Consider the following 26,090-nt stretch of genomic DNA (forward strand, 5'->3'; position numbering starts at 1 on the left):
GTATGCTGTCGTGCTTCTTCTTGCTCTTCCACTTCTGCTTCATCTTCACACACACTCGCACACGTATATATGTATATACAGCAACTACGCAAACAACATCAAGACAATGCGCAGTAGATAACAAAAAGCCTTCTCCCGCTCCTTCCACCAGCGCATTTATATATAAATTACGTGTGTCTGTTTGTATCTATGGCAACACAGCGTGAGATATATAAGAGTACGTATGTAATGAATGTATGTACGATGTATCTACGAATGTGTGTGGTGCTTATGCAGACAGCTGCTTTGTGTGTCAAATTGTAGCGAAAAAAATTTAGTTTTTTTCGTACCAACGCGAAGAGGAAGAGCGCTTGAGTGGGAGGAGTAAAAGTAAATGGAGAGGGTGAAGAGTGAAGAGAAAAGAAGAGATGCAACCAAGCGGTAAACGACCCAGTGGCGAACTTGGCGAATTCAGCAAAATACAATAATTAAAATCAAACACTTTCAAACAATTTAATATTTAAACAGGATATTCATATAATATACACATACACAAGTAGATATTAGGTTAAATATAAAAGTACAATTTTTCTTTGCAGTGATTTTGTTTTATTTTATAAGATTATTGTAATTTTTTAAAAAATTAAACAGATTAGTCTTTTTATTTTGTCGAAATTAATTTCATACGTTATTCAAAAATTTAAATATCTTTAAATTTTTTTGTAATTGGAAGAAAATCGTGAAATTTCGCACAGGGCTGTCTGTGTTTTTCTAGCTATCTGCTCATTTTGCTCTTGCTCTTTGCTTTCTTCTCTTCTCACCCAGCCCCTGTTGCACAGTAGGCAATGATAAGATCAAAGACTGCAATTTGTTAAGGCCAACAATCGAACGTTTAGTTTTAAATGTATTAATGGCGCTAAAAGCCCCTAAAATATGTCTTAAAAAACAACAATGTATGTATTACATTAAGGTTCTATAATTCAATTCTGCTGCAAATGTTTCTAGATAAATAAATATTAAAAAAAAAATTGTTTCATAACGCTTGATATTTTTTGCACTACACTTTCATACCATGTTTGACCCATTGTGCGCTGTTGCCGTGCGGCGCTGCTCAAAAACAACAACAACTCCTTTCTGACGCACTGGCTTTCTCACATACTCACTCGCTTACTCACTCACCCGCCATCTGTCCATCTCACTCACGCGTGCGACTTTTCCTACTGTTTGTTTTTGTGTCTGCCGGCGTCGCTCGATGGAGACTGCGCGGTCGCAGCGCAGCGTTGCCAAACTTCATTTCGTTGTTTGTGTGTATGTTGTGTTTTATATCAGAAATTTCCATTTAATTTTTTATTTAGGTTTCTTTTTTTGCAACGCTTGCGTCGCTGTACATGTGTGTGTGTTTATTGGTATACAATTTTATGTGTGTACTTTAGTTACACTTTCAGCTGCTGCTTCCAAGCCTTTTTCCGTTTATTCTTTTTGTTTTTCTTTTGTGTGTTTTGGTTTCTACGTCACACCTTTTTCGGGCGAGAGAGAGAATTACTGCATAGGCCTGCGAAAATTGGCAGCAAAAATCTCAGACAGGGGTTGTTTTATTTTATTCCATTCTTACCCCCCATTTTTCGTCGACTTTTTCGCATAGCCACAGGTGTCGTTGCGCAGCGACGTCGACGCCGGCAGAGGCCCGGGCTGCGACAGAGTGTCATCTGTCAAGTTCAGCTCTCCAAAAAACATTTAATAAAATACAGAAAAAAAGAAAACTAACGCAACAAAAAAAAAACTTTGCACCTTTGTGCAAATTATTTTGTCGTCAAAAAGGCAACCTTAAATTAAGTCGCTGCCACAGTCGTCGCTTCTGCCGACGCCGACTGCGCCTGTTGAACGTGACTCATGGACCTAAAACTTAATTTTTTCTTTCAACTAAAGGTAGAGCCCATAAAACATAAATACATATAAATAAATACAAAAAAATAAATATCTAGTTTTTATGTATGTTTGCACAACAAAAAAAAACATTATGATGTAAACATGTGTTAAATTTAATTAGTGAAATTCAATTCTAAGCATTGACAATAATCATTAAAATCATTAGTGAATGAATAACAACCAACAAAATAATGGTTTATGAATAATGCATAAAAGCTTAGCTTTTTCGTTTCAATTTTACTTGATGACAGTGCCTCAGTCAAAATTTCAATTTTAGCACAGACATGTTATAATAATCAAATTAATTAATGACAAAGAAAAAAAAACTAATGTACATACATATGTACATATATAAGACAAATAGGAATCACAAAGTTGAGTTTAATGAAAAATGTATGCAAAATTAATGTTTCTTATTTTTGTTTTATTTGTTTATAAGTAGTTTGTGTACGTGTGTGCACTCAAACAAACTTTGCTCCCTACACTTGACCTTGTTTTGCCATTTTCATTTTGTGCCACAAACACACACAGATGCGATGGATTATTGCGGTTGACTACGACCAAAAACTGTTTGCCAGAGGAAAAGGGCGAAGGAGCGAGGGAAAAGAAGGAAAAGGGAAAGGAGGCAACATGTCACAACCAAAGACGCTGAGAAAGGCAAATGGCGACAAACATACATACATACTCATACATCACAGTGGACATCTAAACTTTTAGACATGCGAATTTTCCAGAAACTTCAAGTTTAATTTTTAATGCACTCGCCAAAAAGTCAATATAAAAAAAAATAATATGGTAATGGTATTAATATATACATATATAAACAAATAATATAAAAACTAAACCCAATTAAAAAAAACTAAGCTAAAAGAAAAATTGCAAACACTAAAAAAATTAGCTAGAAATATATGTATGTATGTACATATGTATGTATATTGTACAAGATAACAAATATTAGGAGGAAAACACCATTTATTAAACCGATCTCCATTTGGAAGTCTGTTAAACAAGTTGTACAAATTCTTCTCAGTGGGTTACATTAATATTTGAGTTCTGTGTGTGTGTGGAAAAGAAGGGGAAAAAAGGCGAATAAGCAGAGGCCAGTAATTTGGCTAAATTTGTTGTTTTTTTCTGAGACGGCATAAATGCCGGCTACAGCAACTGTAACGACATCAAAAGCGAAAAACCCAAAAGTTGAGCAGGCACCAAAAAAAGAAACAACTCCAACGGCGAAATGGCTACAGAGAACGAAAAATAGGTATGTATGTTATGATGGTTTATTTGATAATTTCACATATTTTGCTACAGCAATATAATCGAAATAATATCCATGAAACCAGTAAATAATTAAAATTTCTTGGGCATCAATGAGACCAGAACTCGGGCTTTTGTTACCAATCTGGCTTGAGCAAATGTTGATTTAATTTTGATTAATCTATGTATGTATGTATGTACATATAATTCGTTTATCAAAAAACGTGAAAACTAAATATATATTTTTTTATGTGTGCGAATCGGCTTGAAAAGCAAAAGGATAGAGGGAAAAAAGGGTGATGGTGAAGAAGAGGGTTACGAAGTAACGACCAACGGCAATAAAAATTCAGAGCAAGGCGAAACAAAATCAGGAAGGACAGGGCAACAAAGTTATTAATGACCGCTGCTGCGCTGCTTTTATATTTTCTTATTCGCTTTGGTTTTTATTTTTCTTGCAAATAAGCAAACAAATAAAAAACATCAGCAAAGTACGAAAAGAATGAAATGCCAAGAGAATAAGAGAAATGAAAACCTCCGCATGTGGAAGAAAAAACTTAAAGCATTTGCGAAAATAAAAAAGAACAGACGAAGGAACAAGAATAAGGATGAAACAGAGCCCAAATCACTAATCCGTAATCCTGGAGGAATGCGACCCGCACCTCTAATCGGTTTTCGAAAAAATTAACCCCTAGGATACAAATAAATACTTTACTCTACTATTTCGACTGTTTGATTATAATGCATATTAAACGATACATATATATTTTCAAAAGAATTTACATATTTACATATGTATGTAAAATATTTAAAGTTTTTTCAAAAACAAGTTATTTTTCTTAGTTCATAATTTTGATGGGAAATAAAAATAGGTTTTTCTAGTCTAAGTCTTTAAGCCTCACAAGGGTTAAGGTTAACACTTTAAAACCACAAAAAAGGTGTGAGCAAATGCAAATAACAGTTTAAAATTTTGATCAAGTTACAAACGTGCATAAATAACTGCACACAAACATGGGTGTAAAGATATGTATGTACATAAATACATACATATGTACCACATATGTATGTATGTACATACATACTTACATATATACCGAACCCATAAGACAACCCCATTCTCTTATTTTTCGCCCTTCTGTAATTTACCATCCACTACTCGAACCACCTTGCTCACAGACAGAAAAAAAGAAAAGCAAAAAGAAAGCAAAAAGCAAATAGAACCCGACCTAACCAAAAATCACACAGAAAAAACAGCTACAAACTAAAGTTACATACACAAATACATACATGTACATATATAAAAATTAATTTTCATGTGTTAAAATATTTTTTATATACAATATAAATATAGCTAAAAATCGAATGATAGTTTTCCTTTTTAATGTTTAAAGTGTGTTTAACACTAAAAATAAATAAATTTTCTTTTTTTCTGTGCAGCGATAATAGAGCAATGTGTAAAAGGGCAAGAGAGAACAGGCGATAGAATGTGCGAAAGAGAGAGGCGGCACTATAACGGCAATGGCAATGCCAACAAATTAAAGTTACTAAAAGAAAGAGAGAACACAGCAGCGACGCAAAGAAAGCTAAACTAAAAGAATAAAAGAATCGCAGTAAGCAGCGCAGCAGCAGAAAATCAGAAGTAGAAATGGAAAATGGAGAGAGAGGGAGTCTGAAAAAAGAAGAAGAGAGCGGGGGATCCGCATGCAGAACCACTCACCTCACTCAAATTAAAAATGAATAAAAACCGGTTCGGGTTATACAATTCTTTTCAGCTCCTTGGTTTTTTTTCCTACCCCCCTTTCTCTCTCTGTCTGTTTTTCGCAATTCGCTTTGCATTTGCCATTTTTGCATTTTTACAGGCGGCTAAAATGTCATTTTTCGGTTATTTATAAAGCTTAAGCTATGAAACAAAATATTTTTTATTTTAATTTCTGTACTGTATGTACTTGCCATCTCTTGAATTAAAAAGAAGTAATAAGTAAATAACCTGTTTAAGTTTTTAATGGTATGTACATATATTTATTATGCATTTCAGACGAATATTTGATACAAAACTTTTTTACATTTTTTATGTACATATATATATTAACATTAAAAAAGTTTTTTTTATTAAATAAAATTGCAATTGGAGTTGTGTTTATTATTTAGTTTATTAACAAGTAAACTTTTTGTATATTTTCTTGTTTTTGTCCGACATTCGTCTAGAAATTTAAAAAATATCGATTTTTTCTAGACCAGAATTCCCCCTTAAAACAGCAGTGTGCTAGTGGCGATAGTATTAAAATTCTGCCGACCGGTAAGTCAAAAATATTTTAAATATTCGATTATTCCGTAGAAAATGCAGCAAACTTGGCCAAAACTCCACGTAACTCTACTTTTGCCCATTGCTAAGCATATGAATTCGATAATTCGGGCCCTATTTTCCGTTCGGAATAAAGCGGGCCTCGAACGAAAGACGATTCATGCGGCCGTAAACCAATACTTCACTGATTATCCGTTCGGCGAAGAGTCGCTGATCCGATCGCATATGCCGGAAGTGGGTGGCCATCCGCCTACCGATCAGCTCGCATTCGTTGTCGCTATCGCTTTCAAGGCCCCTGTTATCTCTTTCTCTTTCCCGATCTCGGTTCCTACAATCTCTATCCGGGATCTCCTCCACTCTACGCTTCCTCGCTGTCTCGCCGTAATCGCTGTCATTGCTGCTGCGTCTTCGCCGGATCCGGATACGACGTCCGGTTTTGTCCGTACTTACTTCTCTGCCCACTAATTCCGAGCTGTTTCGTGGCAGAGGACTCATATTCTTGCTAATCCCCGAATATGATGGCTGATAGTCGTCTGGTTTGTGTTCCGATTTGAGGCGTGCCATCGACGTTACGGATTCGTGGTCAGGTTCTGGTTCCGGATCCGGATCCGCCTCGCCATCGCCCACAGCCTCGATACGTAGTACGTCCTCTTCAGTTGGAAAGGGCTCCGAAAAAATGTCATCGTCCTAAAAATACATTTAAATATCGAAATTTTACTAAACAAGAATTGGACAAAAGTTGCAGGACAACTATTTTGTATAATTACATATCTAATTATAAAATTATAAATATAACTATATTATTATATTATATTAAAAAAATTGATTATTACATAAGCATTGAATGATTAAAATAAAACGAAAAATCTTAAAAGTTTTGTAATTTTTTCATAATATCCTAAACTTTCCAAACTTTGGATAACTCACATCGCTGTCTATTTGATGGATCACGTGATCGTTATCGTTATCGTTATCGGACTCTTCGGTAAGATCGGCGTCCATGTTTGAGTGTCCTTCTTCACTTTCATGCTGCTGCATATACTCGGGGCTGTCTGGTTTTTGTTCATCTTGGTATACTGATATGTTTTCATAATCCCGTTCTTGATCCGCCGCCGCCACCGTCTCGTTGTCCAACTGGAGTTCCCCCGTTTCAAGTTCAAAAAGGAAATCGAGCTCTTTAAAGTACCAGAGCGAGGGCACATAGGCGTTATCACTTTCGAGTACCTTTCGGAGTTCGCGGCGGTACGATGTCCGGAAATTGTTTATCTTTCGTTTCAGGGTATGGATATTGGCGTACTGGTCGGAAACTCGCAATAGTTCCAAAAGGCGACCGTAGGATTCGTCCTTGAGCTTGCGATCCCGATACAGCTTGCTGCGCACTAGCCACAATTCGGGCATCGAGCGGTACATGCGAAAGAACTCACTCCAATATTCGATCGCTGTGTGACTATGCTGCGACATGTTGAACGGCTTGCTGACGGCTAACGACTGACTGACCGACCGACTAAATGTCCAATGTCGTACGACCGCGTTTGTCGTACGACCGCGGTCAAACCGCTTGAAACGAACACTTTGCCTAACAGTCAACCCCTTTCGACTTTACGACTTGTCTGTTATCCCTACACTAATCGCTTTTTGCCGATTCATAATTTGAAAATATTAAATATTATTAGGGTTCACAGTTGATGTTGTAAGTTTTAATAAGCCTTTCGACGTAAAAAGCTTAGTTCTTCTTATAATAGTAATAAATAATATACATATGTAATTTCGACTTATAGTAAATTCAGTTTTTTGTATAGCTTACATTTATGCTTGTCTCATCGGGGCTATCGTCCATACTCTCCGATTTTACCCTGACCGGCGATTGTATGTTGAGAACGGGCTTCAGAAAGTCCATTAGGTGGAACCACCAGAGACGCGGTTGGTAGCCATTTTCGGAGGCCTGTATTTTCTTGATCTCGCGACGATAGCAACATCTGAGGGAGTTTATCTTGCGTTTAACGTCCTGAACCGAACAGCCGCCGTTAACGCGTCGCAGGATTTTCAAAAGTTCCTGATAGCCTGGTTCCTTTTTTTGTTTTGATAGATAATCGGTACTACTGCTATCCCACAGGGCGGTAAAATGTCGATAACAACTGATGAACTCCTCCATAACCTCGGGCTCATCATATAAATTATTAGCGCCCATGGGCGACATTATTTTGCACGTTCGATTCGAACGACTGACTGTGAATGACAGAGTATGATGATGAAGGGATTGGTATGATGTTGCCGGCGTTGTGTATGATACGGTATGTCAAGCAAATACAACGTGTGTGAGCGGCCTTTATTCGTATTTTTCTCTCTCTCTCTCTCTCTCTCTCTCTCTCTCTCTCTCTTTCTCTCTCTACTTCTTACTCTCGCTCTTTGCTCCTGTTATTTATTTATGTTTGTTATAAAATGTCGCTGCTGCAGCAGTCGGTTTTTTTCCCAGGCGCTGTTGCCGATTTTCAATTCGCTCATGCTCGAACATGTTGCGACGTTGCCGCTTTTGTGTGTGGCTGTTATTTTTGCACTGAAAACTGGCAACGTTGCGGGGTGAGGAAAATGAAATGAACAAAAAAAAAAAAAACGCGCTTAGAAAAATGTTGCAAGTCTTCCGCCGGCCGGTTGCAAACAACAACACAAAAAGGGGGATAGAAAAGGAAAGGAAAAAGTTAAGAAATTGAGAGAGAGAAAATAAAGGGTAAAAGGGATTTGCTAGCAGACCTAATAAAAACAAAGTAAACCTACAACAAATATTAATAGACACGAATCATTTGCAAAAATGTACTCAAAATAAAATGTTTCGGCTCGATTATTTCATTTGGTTTATTTTAATATTATAATATTAGTGTATTCAATATTTAATAATTGAAATTAATTTTTTTTACTGCATTTGGCAGGAAAGTTAAGAATTAAAAATTACTAGCAGACAAAAAAAATTACACAAAAAAAATGTTTCCAATTAAATTATGTTTAATTTTTAAGCTGTCTAAGGTTCAACAGATTTTAAAATGAAATTGATTTGATTTTATAAGTCTAATGTTTGTTTACATCTAGAAAAAAAATTGTACATATGTACATATATGTATCGCCTAAACACAACACAGGCATTAACAATTATCAAAAAATACCTATCATAACAATATTAATTAAAAATATGAATATTATGAATATTATTTTTTTAAAGGAAAGATCAAGCAAAATATGGAATACACTGAAAGAAAGCAGACCCTTTTAACAAATTATCAAAAATCGCGACAAAAAAATTGGTTCGATGAGTGGAAGCCAACATGCAACCTGATTGAGTGACTGCAGGTAAATCGCACGTGTGTTCGGTTTTTTTTTTTTTAGGCCCGGCCTACGCTGGCCGTTGCCCTCTGCCAATCGCCCACCACCCCTCTCCCCATCTCCCACATGACCCCTCGTAACCCCGCCCCTTTTCAAACCGCCTGCGCTCAGCGCATTTCACTTTCACTGCAAATTGGCAGGCGACGAAAAAAAAAAACTGAAACGGAGGAAAAACAAAACACATGAACGCAGGCAAATGAAAATTATCGAAGTAATGGGGCAAGGGGGAAAAGGGCGGAAAAAATACGTAAGAATGAAAATTAAACCCATTGCAAGTGCTCATTTTTCAATTTATCAATCGTTTGTGCCTGGCGAAAAGGCTCGGGTTACAATTACTCAGTGAATCGTATTTCGGGGAACGTTTTAGTTAACAAAATATTTATATAAATATGTGAAACTAATACCACTTCGAAATGTAGTCCAGGAAATCCATTTAAATAAAAGTTCAGTTCTGTACAAGATATGTAGAAAAGCAACTATTTGAAGAAATGGTATTAAATCAAATTTAATGAAAATTCGTATCACCGCAAATATAAAATTGTAAAATAAAAAAATTTTCATAATAATAGTGTCATGTTTTTTTTAATTTAAACATACCACTTGAAGGTTTTATTGCTGGCCGTATTGCGTTCTTAAATTATTTTATATTATTTTCAATACCTGCACAATAGCTTTAAGAATTTTTTAAATATAACAATAACCATCGAAAGCTATTACGTTTATCCCCACATAAAAAAATAAATATATAAAGTATTTAAAAAAAAACAGAAATTTTTTAAGTCCTTATTTGGAGTTTTGCCTAAATATATTTTTTTAGTATTAATCAAGCTATTTAGTCGTTTGTCATTTAAAATATAATGTAATATAATAATGAAGAATGAAAATTTAGATTAATGCCAGTAATTCTCAAAAATCCCGCACTCTGTTCAATATTTTGGGCCGCCAGTGTAATGGTTCGACTTCGATGGTCTGTTCGCTTTGCAACGGTTGGCAGCGGCGCGAAACAGTTCAAAATGGTTCGAAGTGGTTTGATGCTCGACGTCGGCAAAAAGCGAACCAAAGCAACATCGCACTGCTATCTCTCTCTCGCGTTGGTTGTAATAAAACATAAAATAATATATAATTCCCCGGCATTTTAATAACATATTTTGCAATTACTTTTGAGACTCTTCTCAAGAAGTATTTGGTTGCTTGAGTTGTTGTTGGCAGTTCGAACCACCGAAAAACAGAAAACCGTTGAAACCGAAGACAAAAAAAAACGGTTGCCTCTGCCGCGGCCGCTGTGTCGCTGCCGACGTTGCTGCCGGCGTCGCCGTTTTCGAGTTGGCGCTGCGTTGTCGTTGTCGTTGTTCAATGGCTAAAAACTCGGGTGTGTGCTGCGCGCAGAGCATGTGAAAAATTGACAACGTTTGCGCCAGATAACATATACGTTGCGAATTTATTTATAACAAATTCACGAAAATTAACCGAGGTAAATGTGCAACGCAATTCGTTAAAAAAAAAAATATATATATATCAACATATGTATATTAAATATTCGTGCGGGCTTGTGTGAGTGTGTGTGTGTCGGTGTGCCAGCAAAAAAAAAGTCGTAAAGCCGTCAAATAAAGAGCTAAATAATAGAAATAATATAAAAATTGCGTCGCGATTTTTTTTGTTCTCACTCTCTCTCGTTCGTGCACTCCCTATTTCTAACTCGCTCGCTCTCTCATTAAAGTGTACAAATTTCTAAATGTCTTTGTGTGTGTGTGTGCTCTAATTTTATTTAATTCATTTAAAAAAAGAAGTCGCACGCACACACACACACAACACTGTAGAGAGATTATTTGTTAAACAACATCAACCGACCAAAAAAAAAACCAATTTTTTTGGGCATGACAACGCCCTGTGCTAAAAAAAAATTATACCGTTATTTGCTTTATACCCTCCCCTTCGCAAAAAATGATATATAATATATATATATATATGTATAAAAATATTTTTATAAGGTTAACTTTTTTTTATTGTTACTGAAAAAAGAAAAATCAATAGAAAATAAGATATCGCGTTATTTGTGCTGTACTACCAAATGAAATGAAATTTAAATTAAAGTTGAAAACTGATTTTCATGGATTCTCACGGATTTTTTCATCGCGGATTTAGCCATCATCCGTCGTCAACCGGGTAAGTTCTTTAACAAATTAAACCATGTGTTGAAACAGCGTTAAATTAGAAATTTTAAAAAGCATTTCCATAAAACAAATTTCTTTGACAACTCTTAGTGGTATGAATGGTTAAAAAGTGTACCATGAGGTTTATGTATGACTGAAATTTTAGACTATAATAGGTTTTCTCGAAACATGTAGTTGAATTAGCAAAACATCTGAACAAGATCGTATGTTTTGCCTAAAAGTTTTCACTCTTCAATTCGTAATTCATTGAAGACTGAACTGGACAAAAACAGACGAGGGATTTAAATTATATTAGGCTTGGAATTGATTTTTAAAGAGCTGTTTTTTTTTTTTTATAACGCGGTATACATCAGTAGAAAATCTTATGTGGTAAAATATACTGAAACAAATTAGTTTACCAAATAAAAAATGAGTTTTTGAAAATGAATGAATGAAACTTTGGTTGAATATGGAAAATAACCTTTTTTTTTAAATCCAAAATTCAACTAGATAACCCTGGTAAACATTTTTCCAATTGGATGTCGATCGTATTCATTGTACTTGAAAAATAATTATTTAAATTCTTTTAGTTCCCAAACAATATAATTATTAAAAAATTTTCTGGCGTTTTCTGCCTATAAGTTCGACAATGGCATAAATATTAAATATGGTTTATAAATTGTTCATAAAGAACAGTCAAGGCAATATTAATAGAGGGTTTAACATTAATAAAACTATTTTTAACCTAAATTGTAAAATGGAAATGTATTCAATCGAGTAACATTCAGTAATAAAATATTAGAGAATAAACTATTCAAGTTGGCTAAAAACAAATTACCTGTGCACATAGTTTAAAAATGTTAATTTGTATGTGGGAAGAACATTTAAAAAAGACCAGAATACTTGCATAATTATAAAAGCGATGTTTCTATTAATGTAGTTGAATTTAAATCAATTTCTAAGATTCAATGCAATTTTTTCTTATTGGATTGAGTATATTTTGACTTATTTCATTTTACTTTAAATATACGTTTGGGTTGTAACATCTTTCAAAAATACTTAATCTTAAATGGGATTCTACTGGCTTAAATGTAATGTTCTTCAACTCAACTTGATTTAAATTAAAATTTTTAAAATTTCAATTCCTAATGACATGTGTTCGTCTTTTTCCTCTTCTTCCACCCATACGTGTGGCGCCAAAAATAACAAGTTTTTTTTTTTCTTTTATATTATTGTGTCTATTTTTTGATGTTCTTCGGGGCTCCGCTTTATATGTGGTATATATTTCCATACATTTGTAGTTTTATTTATTTATACCTTTCTTGGCTTTGCTTTTGAGCACCTTCTATATATTCCAATCTCCCATTAGCATTTTAATTATGCAAATATTACTTGTGTTTTTTTTTTTGTTTTACGAATTTCTTTTCTCTGGTTTAAATGTGAATAGCTATACTATATATACATATGTACATTTTTGTATATAGATGAGATATACGTGGCCTGTGGTTTTTGTTGCTTGCTGTTTTTGTCTTTGCTTTCTGAAATTTTTTTCGTATAAGCCGCACGTAGAATTTCTTGTTTAACCGGTTTCTTTTTATTTTTTTTTTAGCTGGGCTTTACCATATTTTTTGTTGTTGCCACTCACTGATACTTAAATACACAAACAATTATATATACACAGTTGTGTTCAATATAATAGTAGTGTGGAACAATGAAAAAAGGCTTAAAGAAAGTACATACATATGTACTTCAAAAGTAAAATTGTTTTTTATTTTTCTATGAAAGCCAAGCGTACATTTAATTCAAACCAATAAAACTTAAATGGTTTTTGTAAGCTTTCAACAAAATGATAATCGATTAATTTGTAAATTTTGTATAACTGGACACAATAAATTAAACTTGAACCAAAAATCTGGTTCAAAATTTATTTTTATTTTTGGTTGCGTGCTATTATTTTAACTACAGTCGTGGGCTTAACGTTTAGATTTCCCTGTTGTTTTGCGCCTGATTGCCGTTTTCTTGTTCATTTAAATGCAATCGCAATCCGCATATTGATTTTTCCTCCTCCAGAAAGGGAAAAACAAAAAAAAAGTTGGTAAAATACAAAAAGTAAAGCAACAACAATTCAGCGAAAAGAAATACCCAACACACACGAAAAATAAAAAATTCACGTTCGAAGGAAGTTTGGCAACCTCGCTTTTTCGCTGATGGTAGAGGAAGATGCAGAACCAAACAAAAAATACAAAAATTAAATTAAATAAAAGAAAAGAAAAACAAAGAAAACCGTAGAAAACAAAAAGAGAAAATGAAACCATCGTCTTTGTGCTTAGGTATTCGCTTTAACCCTTTGTTGTTCATTTTTGTGTATTGTAGCTAATCAGTTGGTGGGAACAAATTAAAACAAATAATAATTTTAAAATATAATTTCGTCGGGCACTTAGAAAATGAAACTAGAAAAAAAATTAATAATAGAAAGATAAAGATAATAGAAAAATATAAACACACATGAAACAAAGTGCAACGCAAAAGTCGAAGTTTGTATCAATAATTTTAATTTTACCACGCCAGCAAATGTAGATCCATTCCTCCCTCCAATACATTTAAATCTAATTTTTGTCTATTTATTTTTTTCCCATATGAAAGTTCCTCTTATTATTATTCCATTGCAATCTTTGAACATGTGAAAGTAATTTAAAAAGCAACATTCTTTGCTTTTGTTCTGATCTCGCAATTTTCTTATCTCCCCTTCCTTCTGCCCCTTGTCATCCGTCCCTGTCCCCTTTTCTTGCTCTTTTCCACTATCTCCGCCTCTCGAATGTTCTTTAACCTGAAAAAGAAGAAAATAAAATGAGGCGAAAGGCCAAAAGAAACTGACTATACGGAACTGCAAATTTTTGAGAATCTTTAAAGATTTGTTTGCTGATTCTTCATCGTTTAAGTTTTATTTCAGTCCATCAATCATGCATCATATTCATTAGAAATACGTATGCAAAAATTGTAAATTGTATACATATGTACATATATACCGCATAAATAAATAAAAGGCGGTTTAGTTTTGTTACTTGGAAAAAATATTAGGATATGAAAAATAGGGTTGGAAATTTAAAAAAAAATAAATTACTGCATCCATACTTACTTTTTTATTTAATGCATACATACATACCATGGGTTAAATTAATTTTGAAAGAAAATCAAGGTGTTGGTTTTGGGTAATTAAATATTGCTTGAAAAGTTTTTAGGCGTGATAATTCAAAACACTCCTGTGATAATTTTCATCCAAATTTCAATGCATAATATAATGCTATATATGTACACATACATACGTACATACATATGTACATATGTAGTAAGAATCTTACGCAGATTTATTTTCGCAAAACTACAAAAATTAAGAAACCACATGTACGGCATGTGTGTTTAATATTGCAATATTTATTATTTATTTTTCGTTGCACTTTTTGAAGTTGCAACGTGCGTGTCTCATTGGGGGGATATTTTCGTGTTTTCGCCAAAACAAAAAAATATATATATACAACAATAAACATACAAGCAACCTACGGTGGAAACTTTTGGAGGTGGAAACACGTTTTTCCAGGCAAAAACAACATGCACAGTAGTAACTGATAAAGCACACGCACGCACCAAAACAACATGCACACTTGCAAGAAGAAAAATAAATATTATACAGCAGCGCATGAAAAAATAGTGCTTAAAATGTTAATTAATTCTTATTTTGAAACATATAATCGATTTTAAAACAAGTGTCCGTCTATAAATCGGCGAAGCAATTTTACAACGTATATATGTACGTATATAAGTATGTATGTACATATGTATGTACGTAATTTGCAATATAAAAAAATGTTTGCAATTCTATTTACGCACTTAATATTATTAAGTTACATATATTAAAATCAAAATAAAATTTTCGAGAAGAAATATTTGAAATTCTTGGCATATCTTATTTAAATGCAAGTATCTAGTCAATCTACATATGTACATACATACATACATATATCGAAATATGAAAATTTGTAAAAATAAACCACATTCTTAAAAACCTTCACTGTGTTTTTATACTTCCATACAAAATGCCAGAAAAAAGCCAGGCACACTAAATTAAAGCTCGAAACGAAACGAAAAATCAATACTTTACTTTGCCCAAAACACCGAAAAGTGGAAAGGAAACCGAAAAGGAAGGAGAAGAAGAGGAAGAGCCGGGCCTAAAGGCAGCGGCGTAGGCAGCGACGTCGGCAGCGGCGCTTATCTGAAATAAATTGCTTTCGGCCTACTCGTGATTCTTTTTTTTTGTGGTTCAGCTTTTTTTTTTTTCTTATTTTGTTTTCTGTCCGTATGTATTTTACTGTACATATTTCTGGCTTTTAGCAACAACAACAATGGAGGGGGGTTAACACCCACACATGTGGATGAATAAAACAGTCAAAAGCATGCGCTGCTATTTATACGTCTCTATACATATGTACGTGTGTGTGTGCTCCACAATTATTATTATTATTATACCGCTCTCTCCCTCTCTTTACATGGGTTTTTTATTTTTCTTTGTACGTGTTTCACCTTGCGCGCTGTGTTTATTGCAGTTGTTGTTGTTCCTGCGCTTTACTCGTTAGACTCGTTTTTAACCACCCCCCCTTCTCTATCATGTTCTCTTCGCCTCTCCTTTCTTTTCGTAAAAGTCTCCTATCATTTTTCATGCACACCGAAACACAAAGAACATACACACGCATAAACTGCACTGTGGGAGCCAAAAATGCGCTGTTGCCGCTTTTCACTTGGAAATTAAGCTATTTTCAGAGGAAGCTTGCTAAATAAAGGAACTACAAATTCGGAAGAAGTTAAAAAATCTTTTTTTCAATTAGTATTTTTAATTTCTTTGCTTTAGATTATTTTTTACTCATATTTCATGGTTAAAAACCGAATTAAATTATACGAATAACCAAATGTTAATATTATTAAATATCGGCTCTCTTATAGTAATTTTTATGTTCATGATGATGTGTATTTTTTAGTTTTTGATATTTTATGAAAACATTTATTTATTTAAAAGAAAGTAGAAGATTAAATAAAACCCTTTAAAGACTCCTCTTATTTCTATTCGTTTTTAGTAAGGTGGGTATCACAAGAAAATTAAAATTTAAAATTAAAACTTTGAAATTTGATTAAAAAAAAGCTTGTTTAAGAAAGATAATACAATTCAACTTCAAACTTGCAAAAATAGATATGTACATACATACAGTGTGCAAAAGTAGTTTAAGTACACATTGAACTGAAACTCCATACAAAATGGTGTTCCAAAAAATTAGCACATAAAAATGTGACCTTAGTACTCAGAATTTCCAATACCAAACGTGCTTATGGCAAATATTTAATTTTTTTTTCAAATAAATATTGTGCATTTGCCTTAACTTTTGAATTGTCGAAAAAGCGAATTCAGAAAATAGCCCAAAAAGTAAAGCCAGCAAATTTGAACAGGCCGGCGGGAGGTGAAAAATATAAAATAAAAGCAGACAACAACAAAACTTGGCATGAGAGCATTTGCCCCGTCTCGCTCTCGCTCACTGCCCGCCGCCCACTCTCTCTTTCTGGCACATTGGTTCTCTGGGGAATTTGTGCGAGTTTGTCGTTTCGTCGTCGGCGCTTTGTCGCATCGTTCGTCGTTTAGTCGCTTGGTCGCTTTGTTGTCCGCTTCGTTTTATGACGTTGCGAGTTTTATGTCTGCGAAAGTGTGTGTGTGTGTGTGTGCGGTATTCAGTTGCCAACGGCTCTGCCGCCTTGCACTTGTTGTTGCTGTTGCGTCACCCGCACTCTTTTACCCACACCACCACATGCATAAACGTTCCTGCGCACGATGTCTCCCCATTTTCACCCTCCCCCTCTCTTCTTCCACTTCCTCTTTTCATTCCATTCGCCCTGCCGCCTACTGTTTGCTTTGGCATAGTATGTATGTACACAGCAATGCCCGGAATTGTAGCACCTGTCAATTCGATATAATATGCATTTAAAATTTCTTTAAAATTGAAATTAATTTTTTGATTTGTTTGAGCATAAATAAAGCACTTATAATTGAAATGGTTTTCAATTGCAAACTTGTTAAATAAATGTTTGTAAATAAATGAAATATTAAACAGAAATATGTATGTACATATAATAAATATAAACAATTTGTTTTTTTAGCAACTCAATAATCCTTAGTAGTTATTGTTTTAAAACATTTTTAAGAAATATATTCTTTACCATTAACATCGATACCATAAAAACTGACCGCTCTTCCAATGAATTACTTAAGCGCCAATATGAACTCTTTGTGAACTAATATTTCGAGCTCCACTGTCGATATGTACGTGAATGTGAATATGGGCTTGTGTAGAAGTTCCCGCGTCAGTTGTTGTTCTCTGTTTTTGCTCAACCTCAGCAGCTCTCCTCTCCCTTGCGCCCTCTTCTCCTTTCCTTTCATCATTTGCCCTCCCCCTTTTCGACCGTCTTCTTTGCACTATTACTGCCTGGTTTATTTGTTGTTCCCCCTCGCTCTATCTCACTCTGTCTTCCGCTTGACTTGTGCGCAGAGCCCCCTGGTGTTGCCATCCCTCTTCCACTCACTCCCACTACCCCTCTCACTTGCTCCTACTCTTTAGCTACCTCTCCCTCTCGCTCGCTCTTGAACATGTGCCTCGGCATCATTTTCGACTTCTTCTTTAAGTTGGTTTTTGTCTTTTTAGTACTTTACTATGCAACCTCGATACAATAAACTTATGAGGGCTTGAAAAGTCAAAAAATTGAATACAGTAAATGTTCCTTTATTCACTTTCTACTATTTTAAATATTAAATATATTAACTGGTTCATTCGAAGTACATAATTTTAGAAATATTTGTAATAATCATATTCAACAGCGTTCTGTTATAATAATATTTTCATAAATTATGGTCCAAATATGGTTTTTGTACCATTAAAGTTAGTGTAATAGGTACTATTATTTATGAAGTATTTAGAGTGTCCACTGTAGTTTCCTTAGTATGCTATTATTATTATTATAATGCTGCTCTGCTAGTCTTTGATTGTGTTTCTCTTTTTGGGATTTTTATGCTCTTACGTTTTTGTTTTTCTTATTTTCTTTTTTTAACAGTTTTTAAGCCTCTTTTTTCGTGTATTTGATGTCGTCTGCTGTATGTGTGTTGTTATTTTTATTAATTTGTTTGCGCTGGGGCTGTTTTCTGCTTCTTTGCTTTTTCCTATGTTGCTTGTGAAATTCGGCAACAGCGCTGCTTTAATCTTTACGCGTGCTTAAGTTTTTTTTATTTCTTCTATCTCCCTTCCTCTCATTCTCGCATTGTGAAGTTTGGCAACATTGTTTCGTCTGCTTGGTTGAGTTTTTTTTTCTTTTCCGCTCTTTTCTTACTTGTTTTTTTTTTTTTATTTTTAGTTTACTTCACTGGAATTTCGTGCTTAATTTTCGCATCCTAAATTCAATTCAATTTTCGTAGTGTGAATTCAATTTACTATTTTGTTTCGTCGTTGTTTGCATTCCGCTTTGTTTTATTTATTTGCGGCCGTGCAGTTTAATTGCTTTCATTAAAAGCAAACACAGTTGCAAAATTGCAAACAACAACAAGAAAAATAAGAAGGAACAAAAACGCTGACTGCGACGCCGACAGAGGTTGAAAAACATGTGGCCAAAAATATTGAGAGTTTTTCATAGCGACGTTGCCAAACTTCAGCACTCATGATTTTCTACCAGGGCAGCTGTCTTTCTCTGCTTTTCGTACATATATCTCCGTTTGTATATATGTATGTACTGTACATATGTACTTTATATAAATGATATGATACATATAAACGTGCATATATGTATATAAGTATATGCTGCTATCGAATGATAGATGAGTGGGCGAAAAATTATTGATGAGTTCTGCTTTTAAAGCGCTTTAGTTCCTTTGGGTGTTGAAATAAATGTAGCAGGTAACATGAAAGAGTTTCCGGGGAACGTGGAACATTTTATAAATGCTTAAAAGGCAGACGAAATTCCTGAAATTCAATTGACACTGCTGCGAAAATTTCGCAAAAGTTACAAATTTATATGATTTTGCAGTTTTAAACTATACTTTGCAGTTTTATTATTGTTCAAAATTTAAGTCATTAAAGAAATATTGTTGATATAGACATTTTTTTTACGATATATGTATGTATAGTCACAAAAACATTTCTTATTAGAGATAAAAATAAATTGTGTATTGAATTATTTTGTGTCTTTTATTTTTACAGCTCACAAACATTTGTCTAAAACACAATTTGGCAAACGGCATTAAAAATGAATGTGCAAATTCCGAAATAATTATATTTCTGTTTTATTTAATTAATAACAACTTGAATAGAATTTGCTAAGTCATCTATTGCTTTTAATGTACAAATATTTATGGGAACTTTATGAATGTGTGTGAGAATGAGTTTAGTGTTCATAAGAATGAATGTTTAACAATGAATAAAATTTTAAAACATAAAAAAACGTTAATTTTTAATTTGCATCTTTCAGTACAGTTTTAAAACCTAACTTTAACAAATATATATTTTATTGTTTAATGTTTGTTATTTGAGAATAAGGATTTTTAACGTTTACAGAAAAGCGAGTCTAGTAAATAGATATAGCAATCGAAGACGGAAATGATTATAGGGCTTAAAAGATAAATTTTTTTTTTTTATTTAGTAAAGTGACAGCTTGATTTAATTATCAAAAGCGAGAAACTATCGATTAATATAAATTTTTTTTAAAGAATTGCATTGTAGAAACATTTTTTTATTGATTGAAATTTTATACATTAGTATTAATTTTTTAGTATACATTTTAAAAGTAACTCAATTAAATTGATTTGTTAATACAAATGATAATCTATTTAATACCTAAGTTAGTTGCTAGAGAAAGTTGTTTTTGTTGTGAAATAGACTGTTACCTGGATGTGTCCCTTCCGTTGCCTTAAAATGCTCGATCTGGAGGACTTTCGGCCGTAAATACCTTAAGCCGCCGGTCGATAACAAAATACGGATTGCGATGGCTGGCAGGCAATTCAATGACAGAAATAATCGCAGACGCGCGATAATGGCGCTGCACTTCAAACCGGTCCCGGGGATTGCGGTTTTTTGAAGGGGGGTACGGGGTTACGGGGCCCCGGGGTTTTTGGGGTCTGGGGAACATTATCTGCTCGAATATTTATGGCCATTATCGATTTTCTAATCATCTAACCTGCTATGCCTGCTATCGTTTCTTCATTCGTGTGTGTCTTTTTTTTTTTGTGCGAGTGTGTTTTTCTTGTTGTTGTTGTTGTTGTTGTTTTTTTTTGCAACTAATCAGAGTGTTTCTCTTTCTTTCCTTTTTTGCAGGTCGAAACGGACGGCGGCAGTTGGACGGACGGACGGACGGACGGACGGACGGACGGACGGATGGATGATAAAACCAAAGTAAACTTCTTTTGTTTTTGCCTCTTTTTTTTCGGTGTGTGTCTTGTGATAGAGCGAATGAAAGGAGGCGAGTGAGCGAGCGAGAGAGGGCGAGAGGACTGAAAAAGTGTGCAAAAGCTGTTAATTAATGGAAAAATTCGTTTCGTCTGCGCTGTCGTGTTTTTCGGTTCGGTTCGTTTAGAGGATTACCAAATTAATAATAACAAAACAAAAGAAAAAATTAATAACAAAATACAAGATTTTTTATGGCCACATACGCACACGCACATACACACACACACACACACACACAATACACACCCAATATATCCGGATTTTCTATTTTAAAGTGCTAAATTGCCAAATCAATTCACAATTATTTTTTGCATATTTTTTTTTTGGGTAAAGTGAAGTGATGCAACTAAATAAAAGATACGAAAGAAGTGATATATGTATAACATAATATTTAGTGCTAAAATCCTTTCTTTGTCATTATTCCAGAGCAGTGCATATGTGTAAATAGATAAAAGGAAATCAAGAAAATAAAAAAAAATTATATATATATATATATAAATAATTGATTTGTTGTGCAAAGCAAAGAGTGTAGCCAAAAAAAAAAAAAATGCAATCGCATTAAGGCAACTGTTGTTGCCCAGTTGCAGCAACAACAGCAAACCCGAATAGCAACTAAAAATTAATAGTTTAACTTGAAAAGAAAATAATACGTGGAAATCTAAAAGAAATCCAAGTGTTAACATTAAAGCGAAAATTTTTTTTTTTGTGGGGCATTTCCGAGAGAATGTCGCAGTGCAATAATGTTGCAACTGTCGGCAGCAGCAAGAGCAACAACAACAACAACAACAGCAACAGCAACACGTTAACACCACCACCACCACCAAACAAATCAATCAATTCTGCGGCCAACAACAAGTGTTTAAGCCAAAAGAGTTCGGCATGAAATGGAAGCAGCTATACGCTCCACTTCAGTGCAGGTCGGTGCTCCGCCGCCCACAAACAACAACAACAATAACAACAACAACAACAACAATAACAGCAGCAGCAGCAGCAACAACAGCAACAGTAGCAGCAGCAACAACAACACATCCAATAGTGCGCAGCAGCAGCAGCAACACCAACACCATCAGCAGCAGCAGCAGCAGCAGCAGCATCACCAGCAGCAACGAGTTGTCGCCAGTAGCAACCAGCAACAACAATTGCAACAGCAGCAGCAGCAGCAGCAGCAGCAACAGCAGCAGCAGCAGCAGCAGCAGCAACAGCAGCATGATAATGGACCCACGGCCCATCATTTGCATCAATCATCTATCAGCATCTCTAATCAACAGAATAAAGCAACGCAACAGCAGCAACACCAAAAGCAGCAGCAGCAGCAGCAACAGCAACAGCAACAGGCTGCCAATATGTCCGCGTATCAGCAACGCCTGCCATCAAATGCACCTTCGCTTCACAGGTGAGTTTGTTGTGAACAACTTTGTGGGAAAATGGGAAAACATTTTATTAAAAAAAAAAAAGAGAAAAAGAGACAAGAAGTAATCAAACACAACCATTTTCCACCCAGTAAATTTCCGCCGCAAAGCTCATTTCCTGTGTGCTTGCTCCATTCCATTCAGTTTTCCTCGCTGTCAGTTGGTGGAAAAAAACGTAAAGTTAAGAACTGCATCGGGCATTGATAAGTTGCAAAGTGGGCGAAAGAGATATAGTTTGTTTTACTACCTATTAATACCATATTTACTGCGTGAAGTACATAAACAAATTCTCTTCAGATCTTTAAAACTTTACCTTTTTGAAAGGAGAACAATGTGGAAAGTAAGAACTGCATTTAAATTAAAAAAAGCCAAAGTCATTTATTCAGACCTCCTTTCTTAAGAAGTGATAAACCAAATTGATTGTGTATTTAGGTACACTTTTTGTGAACTCGTTTCAATTTATTGGGCACTAAGGTTGCTGGTTCACTTTAAAGTTAAAACGTATATTCAAAATGAAAATATAATTGCTTTTTTTGTCTTAGGATTTAATAAATATTTGTTTATAACTCTGTTTCGTATAACAAGAACCATGCCAAATTATTGCTTGCTCTAGATATATATTTTTTAACCAATTTATGGAATCTTTTGTTTGGAAAAGATTTCTACGGCCCCTTTCTTTATTAAAAATATAATTTAAACATTTTTTAGATATACAAATAAATGTTGCCTTTGTTATAAAGTTTAATTATTTTTTTCTTAACTGTTTTGCTCTTTATGACCTGAATTAATCAGTTTTTTCTGTTGTAAAGAGATTTTATTTTTTATATATTTCTTCATAATTTTTTTTAGCCAAATTATTTTATTTATTTGTATTATGACTTTGGTGGTATTGCTACGTATTGTATTTCAGAAAGCAGCAAATATTGTTTGTCAAAATGTCGAATTTTATTTTGGTGCTAACTTCAAGCTGCATTGAGCTTTTATTAGAATTTTAATCAAGTGGCTATTTTCCCAGGTATCAGATATCCTTGCCTTATAATGTTTTTTACACAAGTTTTTAAAAGCCATATATGTATGTACATACATCCCTGGACATACAAACAATGGGTCCTGCCTTCGTATATTTTTCGTGTAACTGCAAGCTTTTCTATCTATCAATTATTAAGTTTCCTTTGTCCATTTTTAAATGAGAGTGGGAAAGGCGAGTGTTTGTTTTCCCACAGGCAAATATTTAAACACATCATTTTGATGAGCGCTTATGAATACACAGACATTTTTAGTGTACACTTTCATAAAACCTTCTAAACATTGTATATGACTTTTGGATCTTTTTAAGGCGTCATTTCAAGTGTTCCCAATTATTAAGTTTTCCCTAGTTGGGTATTATTTTTCTCCATCGGATTGTTGTCTTTTTTTTCGGAGAACCAATATTTTTTATATTTTCCTAACAGAGAGAGAGTTTATATATACATTATTTTCCTTTAATTGGGTAAAGCTTGACCGTTGTGCGATTTATTTTCCTGGTAATCAATTATATGATTTCCCCTCATTTTAAATCCCGTGGGTGCGTTGGTATTATTTTTCCTTAGCGTAATTGCATTTTTCCTGCGCACTTTGTGGGCAAGAAAATAAGGAAAAACTGACTGGGGGTGGGTATTAGTTTCCATAGAGTTAATTTTTGCTAGTTATCCTTTACAAAAAATTAAAAATTGCGTTGGTTATTTTCTTGTGGGGGTGGCGGCTTTACGTATATTTAACTCTAATGAATGGGTGCAAATTGTAATTTCTGACATTCTGTTCGTTGCGGGAAAAATATCAAACGAAAAATATATTGCATATGTTTTGTGTTATATTTGATTTGGTTTATCAGTCGCCTTTCAATTAAAATTCTGAGAATGTAGGTCCCATTCAGATAAGATTTCCGGCATGAAAATAAACTTGTATCATGTTTATTTATGTGTTAAGATTGAAATTTTCAAGTGGTTTCTTTGAAAACAAGAAAGAAAGAAAACGACTTCGGCAACCCGAAGTTAATAATAATAATTAATATTCTTTAAAACATTTAAATTTTGATTTATTTGCGTATATGTTTAAAAACGTTTATGATTTTTTTTTATGATTTTCAGCTTAATTATTCGATCGTTTCTATGGCATCATTATTATATAATTTTCCCATTTGAATAAAATTCTAAAAAAAAATTAAAAAATAGAGAATTTTTTTTAATATTTTGATTATACCTATGGAGGTATGATATAGTCGTTCGATTTTGATGAAATTTAAACAGTAATTCTGAAATATTTAACAATTACTTAATATCAAAGAACTAAAAAAAAATTATAAAACAACAAATTTACTTTTTTTTACAAATATGAACCATTTTTTATTAAATTAGTTTTGTAGAGGCATATCTGTTTAACATTTTCGTTTTTTTCCATTATCACATATCTTAGGACCTCTGGCTTGACCTTGACTCGATCCAATGTCATTTAATACTATCTTTAACCTGTTTTATCTAAAGTTATGTTAATGCTATGTTTTCCTATGTTGTCGTGAAAACAGGTATAATTTGTGCTTTTAATTGGTTATTTTTTGACAACTTTTCGAGTAATAGATTTCAAGATTAAAAAAAAATTGTATTATTAAGGTTAAATAAATAAATGCTGTGAGATAATAAATATTATTTATTCCATCATTCATTTAGTTTCTGTTTCTTGGAAAATACTTGAAATTTACATTTCCACCTACCTATTAACATTTCCGTGTTTATTTTTATTTATTTTTAATTCCACTTGGGAACCCTATAAGTGCAAATATCACTTAGCAACATTTTGCATTTAAATTCATTTCATAATTTGCATTCAAAGCCAGTTGGTAAAATGAGTCATTCATTGCAAAAAGTATGTGGTAAAGTAGAGATAAAAAATGCGGAAAACGTAACAAACACAAAAACAGATGATAATTAATAATGATGATGAATATGATGATGTATGTATAGAGGGTTCGACAACAGTTTTTTGTGGTTTAGACAAGCGAAAAACAAAGCGGGAAGTGGGAAGCACTTGAGAAGACAAAAGACAAGGTGATGAAAATCGGAAAGAGAAAGAGACTAAAAATAATGCTATGTAATTTGACACCATTGACCTGCCGCAACGATTACAGTAAGGTCACATGGCCCTATTTTGCGCATTCTCAAATAATATATATTAGAGATTCGATAAATAATTCAATTATTTTTTTTGTAAAAAAATATAAAAACTATAAATCAGAAGAAATCAATAACACTTAATTTAATAATGATGGTTAAAAATTATAGATATTTTTAAATGAAAAACCGTTACCTATTAACAGTATCTGCTTACAATTCCTATATATAATACACATTATATTGTATTAAATATCATAAATTATTCAATTAATTTAAACAAATAATTTAATAAATTATTTAAAATTATACCATTATTTATTAGTTTCATATAAATACATACCATATGCTTTTGGTATTTTCGATGGGACTTCCTTTGTGTTTCTTTAACTTTCCACATTCTTTGTTTTTATCCCTTACTTATCGCCCATTTCCTTCCTCGGTAGCTCAAACAGGAAGGACTGTAGTTAAGATTTAACTAGTTCGTTAAATTCGTATGGTTTGTTGTTATATAAATTTGAAAATATCACAATTCAAATGTTTCTAAGAACAGAATACGAAGTGTTGGGTTTGCAAAAGGCAAAAAAGTCTAATGTTGAGAGGCGAAATACCGCAGCCAAGTAAATCGACATTTAATGGCTGCCATTTCCTTCCCATTTCTTTAGTTTAGTGTATGTAGATATTTATGCTTGGCTTGAACCGAAATGCGAATCAAAATTTAAACGCATACACACGCTAATAGCAATTTAACTTCATTAGAATGCAATGAGAGCCCGGAATCTGTTCTTTTGTTGCCTTTCCACTGAAATTGTTTATAGCAAATGAAACAGAAAAGAAAAAAACAATAAAAAAAAATAAACCGAAGGCAAACTGGGAAAAAGCGTAAAACGATAAATGATTCTTATTTTTCGTCTTTCGGGACTTTGTTTGCTATCTCTTGTCTTTTGTTTCTGCTGCATTGACAAAAAAGCTTCGATAAAAATGGGATTATCTCGTTGCGGTCTGGTGATGTTTCCGTTGTAGTCAGCTTTTTTAATCGA

At 33.6% G+C, this 26,090-nt stretch overlaps 2 protein-coding genes and 1 long non-coding RNA gene across 5 annotated transcripts in view; 1 reads left to right on the forward strand and 2 right to left on the reverse strand.

Moving 5' to 3' along the window:
- Positions 1-1,372: 1,372 nt before the first annotated feature.
- LOC108137617 lies at positions 1,373-1,658 on the reverse strand. The gene is made up of 2 exons (XR_001774052.2): positions 1,592-1,658; positions 1,373-1,531 (listed from the first exon to the last, which is right to left on the reverse strand). It is a non-coding gene; the product is annotated as an uncharacterized LOC108137617 (long non-coding RNA).
- A 3,642-nt stretch (positions 1,659-5,300) lies between these two features.
- Positions 5,301-7,777, reverse strand: LOC108137762. 2 transcript variants are annotated; one of them, XM_017259665.2, is made up of 2 exons: positions 7,263-7,777; positions 5,301-6,145 (listed from the first exon to the last, which is right to left on the reverse strand). In XM_017259665.2, exons 1-2 carry the CDS (start codon positions 7,653-7,655, stop codon positions 5,573-5,575), a joined length of 966 nt encoding a protein of 321 aa, XP_017115154.1. In that variant the 5' UTR covers positions 7,656-7,777; the 3' UTR covers positions 5,301-5,572. The 2 variants fall into 2 exon arrangements, with proteins under 2 accessions (XP_017115154.1, XP_017115153.1); XM_017259664.2 differs by lacking the exon at positions 7,263-7,777 and adding an exon at positions 6,386-7,157.
- A 2,397-nt stretch (positions 7,778-10,174) lies between these two features.
- The window catches only part of LOC108137626, a 64,560-nt gene continuing 48,644 nt past the window's right edge, over positions 10,175-26,090 (forward strand). The window contains exons 1-2 of one of the 2 annotated variants that reach the window (XM_041709051.1): positions 10,175-10,301; positions 20,925-21,891. In XM_041709051.1, coding sequence (XP_041564985.1) covers positions 21,383-21,891 — 509 coding nt within the window. In that variant the 5' untranslated portion in view covers positions 10,175-10,301; positions 20,925-21,382. The remainder of the gene's footprint in view (positions 10,302-20,924; positions 21,892-26,090) is intronic. The other variant, XM_041709048.1, reaches the window with a different exon arrangement.

Source organism: Drosophila elegans, unplaced genomic scaffold (assembly GCF_018152505.1).
Source record: "Drosophila elegans isolate 14027-0461.03 unplaced genomic scaffold, ASM1815250v1 contig_149, whole genome shotgun sequence".
Taxonomy (NCBI): domain Eukaryota; kingdom Metazoa; phylum Arthropoda; class Insecta; order Diptera; family Drosophilidae; genus Drosophila; species Drosophila elegans.